The sequence below is a fragment of the Triticum dicoccoides genome, chromosome 6B (assembly GCF_002162155.2).
Source record: "Triticum dicoccoides isolate Atlit2015 ecotype Zavitan chromosome 6B, WEW_v2.0, whole genome shotgun sequence".
Classification (NCBI taxonomy): domain Eukaryota; kingdom Viridiplantae; phylum Streptophyta; class Magnoliopsida; order Poales; family Poaceae; genus Triticum; species Triticum dicoccoides.
The window spans coordinates 160,791,572-160,794,960 of NC_041391.1; the positions used below are offsets into that span (position 1 = coordinate 160,791,572).

The window sequence follows — 3,389 nt, forward strand, 5'->3', positions numbered from 1 at the left end:
CTCCCCTTGCACGCCTTCCTATGTGTTTAACTTCATAACACTGATTATGCGTTAAATTGTACTTGTCAAGCTCCAGCTGATTCCTACCAAGTGTTGTGGTATTCTGTGCTGTGGTTTGTTATTTCTGTAAATAGTTATAGACCTCAGTTTTTTTACAGAATATACATTCTGAATTTCAGGTCTCCCAGAGGTTGCCATTGACCATTGCTGATAAAGTTCAACGTTCAAAGGTATGATAAGTTCTAATGGCCGCACTAGTACTGCTTAATTGCAAAGATTTTTCATCATAAAAAGTTCAATGTCTGCAACCAGCAGTCTGAAGTACCATGAACATCCATCTTGTTCTGTGGCTTGTATTTTCTTTGTGAGAAAGCTGTCTCATTAGCATCCAGGGAATTAAAGAGAAACATATGTTACAATCAATAGAAGAGCAATCATGATTATGAGATTTCGCCAGACTTTGATGTTTCTTTATGCTACATGTACTTGTTCCCTGACAGGACGTAATAGGAGTTTGCGTAAGTACTGGTTATGAAAATTAGTCGTGAAAACAGACAAATATGTGTAATGTGTGTTAAATTGGAATATATCGACATCTTGCCTTTTGGAATATATGGATTGCCTGGAAGAGATTATTACACCGTCTCTAGAGTAGTGCATACCTTGACTTTGTTATTAGTACTCCCTCAAGCTTATAATCATCTTTTATTCTAGGCATTGGTTGAATGTGATGGTGACTCGATAGACTTGAGCGGAGATATTGGAGCTGTCGGCAGGATAGTAATTTCAAATGGTCCGACTGGAAATCATGATTTGTTACTGGACCTGAAAGGTACTGCCAGGTTACTTTCATTATTGTGTAAACATGTATGTGCTTTATTTGATTTCCGTTTTTCATTAATTTTATCTGTATTAACAGATGAGTTATTTGAAAACTGCTTCTCCTTGCAATGTTCCAAACGATTTAATATCTTCTTTCTTGTTGTGCTCATACAGGAACTGTGTACAAATCAACTATAGTGCCATCCAGGACATTTTGTGTTGTAAGTTACATCCAAATTTGAGTGCAGTTGTGCAGTTGTGCAGTTGTGCTTTTAGGTATGTTTCTTAATTCTTATTCCTCTGTGCATTCTCTTTTCTTTCAGGTCAGTGTGGGACAAACAGAAGCAAAGGTTTGTCGACCATAATATGGGTTCTATATGTGTATTTAACTTCTCCGTGGAACCAACACTTCTATCACCTAAAGCCCCATTTTCACTAGTAAATTTGACGATGTATTAGTTGCATTCTGTTTCAAAGGATGCAACTGCTTACTTTAATTCTCCTCTTCCTTTGTAGATTGAGGCTATCATGAATGACTTCATTCAGTTGGAACCTCACTCCAATTTATTTGAATCAGAGACTATGATGGAAGGTTAGTCTTTTGTCTTGCTGGGTTATCTGCTGTCAGTTGTAATAAACAGACAACAGTTTGTTGCTATTGAATTTCTTGTGTTAACATCTAAGTTCTTAACTATTTGGGAGAAGTCTTCATCCAAGCTATTTTTGTAATTATGGTCTTAGTGTGAAAGAACAGTCAATCTTCATGAAATTGTGTACCTATTGACCTATTGTTATGAGACATTGCCTGCTAAAAATAGTTGTTTTTCTCACAATCGGTATCCTCTATATAGGTACCCTTGATGGATTCACATTTGATTCAGATGGAGAGGGTGATAGGCTTCATGAACTTAACGCTTCTCAGAATGATCCAAACAATGAGAATGAAGATCAACCTAAGGGGAAAACCAAAAGGAAAGCAGCCGTGAAGCCAGCGGTGTGGTTTCTTTCCTCTCTTTTTGTTGATCTGCAGTTTTTGAATTTCTTTGGACTGATCCATTGTATTCAGATACTTACATGTCCCTAGTGATGAACTGTTTATTACACACGTTAATGCAAAGCATGAACATTAGCGGTTACTTCAGCATATTTCCATGTAGTAACTTCTCAGACCCCATTTGTGCTTAGGAGCATAGCTGTGTTGTCTGGGTTTTAATTGCGTAACCAGGTACTTGACCATTGGAAGTGTTGCCTTGTGGAAATTATATACACTGCATCTTCTTTGCCAAAAAAAACAACAACTTTTGATGGACATTTAAGGACTTCCATTTTTTCAGTACTTGCTCATATACTGTTGTCATGCCCTTTATTGCATTCAGCGTGATCGACTGGCTTCTTTCTTTGCTTCGCATTTCCATGCCCTATATCGAGTTATTAAAGACCATAGCGACACATCCAAAAGTTTTCTCAAGCTGTGTACCTCTGTAGCCTTGATGGCTGGTGAGCAGCTCTGCTAGAGCATTTTAGTCATTACCAAGCAAGTATCATGGAAGTATGAAAGACTACTATACTTTGTTACCACATTGCAATATTATCGAGTTTCTGATGGCAAACTTGAACTATTTTTGTGGTAATAGGCAAAGGGACAGAAGAAGGCAAAGGTTGCTAAGAAGGGAACAAGGAAAACCCAAACAACGAAGAGAGCGAAGAAGGCAAAGAAATAGTTACTTGCCGAAGAACTGGGGTATTCACTCTGAACTAGTTTCTGAAATAGTAAGGATGAGGATTCACTCTGCACTGACACAACGAAGCGATGCCCTATAACTGATCCAGGTTCGGATATAGGGTAGCTGTTGGTGAGCCCACATGTTACATGATCTGGGCTAATTGGTGTACCATGTTGTACTTTTTTTAGGAAGACAAGGGGGAACACAGTGTTGTAATGCTAATACCATATACTGTGTACTGGTAGTTAGCCAATTCAGTATCGAGAAATCAAACACTTTATATTTGTTTGTAATAAGGAGATGTGCCTTGTTATGCATGTGTAGTGATTCCATTGTATTCAAATGTAACATGCAGTTGTGTGACCAGAGCAGGAAAATAGAATTCTGAGTATTTATAGTTTGCGGACGTCATTTCAGTGGACGCTTCATATATGCTTTTGTGTTTTAAGATGTAATTGAATTGGCACACATTTTGCTGACTGAAATTGGAACAAACATCGGTTGAGCCTTTTTGGCTGAATCAGATTTTGGAAGATATGCTCTTCAGAACCAAAACTAAACTTCAGAACTGGAAAAAAAAAAACGTGCACAGTTGCACAAACACATGACGGCAAAGATGTTGCCAAGACGGAGGGCAGTAGCGCGAGGATGCAGTTTTCAGTTGCCCGCCAAACTCCCACAGCTGAATTCAAAACGAACGGCAAATCTCCCCACCAAAGCAAAAATTATTCCAAAACCTTTTGGCGCTATACGAAATTTGGAGCGGCAGATCGACTGGTGCTATACGAAATTTGGAGCGGCAATCCTGCCTTCGCGATCGACTGCCCAAGCCCGTGGATGGAT

At 38.8% G+C, this 3,389-nt stretch overlaps 1 protein-coding gene across 1 annotated transcript in view; it reads left to right on the plus strand.

The window, feature by feature from the left end:
• LOC119322983 (DNA-binding protein BIN4-like) overlaps positions 1-2,943 on the plus strand; it is a 5,636-nt gene extending 2,693 nt beyond the window's left edge. Inside the window, exons 5-11 of the mRNA XM_037596534.1 lie at positions 180-230; positions 715-832; positions 997-1,043; positions 1,146-1,172; positions 1,339-1,414; positions 1,674-1,816; positions 2,457-2,943. Coding sequence (XP_037452431.1) covers positions 180-230; positions 715-832; positions 997-1,043; positions 1,146-1,172; positions 1,339-1,414; positions 1,674-1,816; positions 2,457-2,543 — 549 coding nt within the window. The 3' untranslated portion in view covers positions 2,544-2,943. The remainder of the gene's footprint in view (positions 1-179; positions 231-714; positions 833-996; positions 1,044-1,145; positions 1,173-1,338; positions 1,415-1,673; positions 1,817-2,456) is intronic.
• Positions 2,944-3,389: the final 446 nt, after the last annotated feature.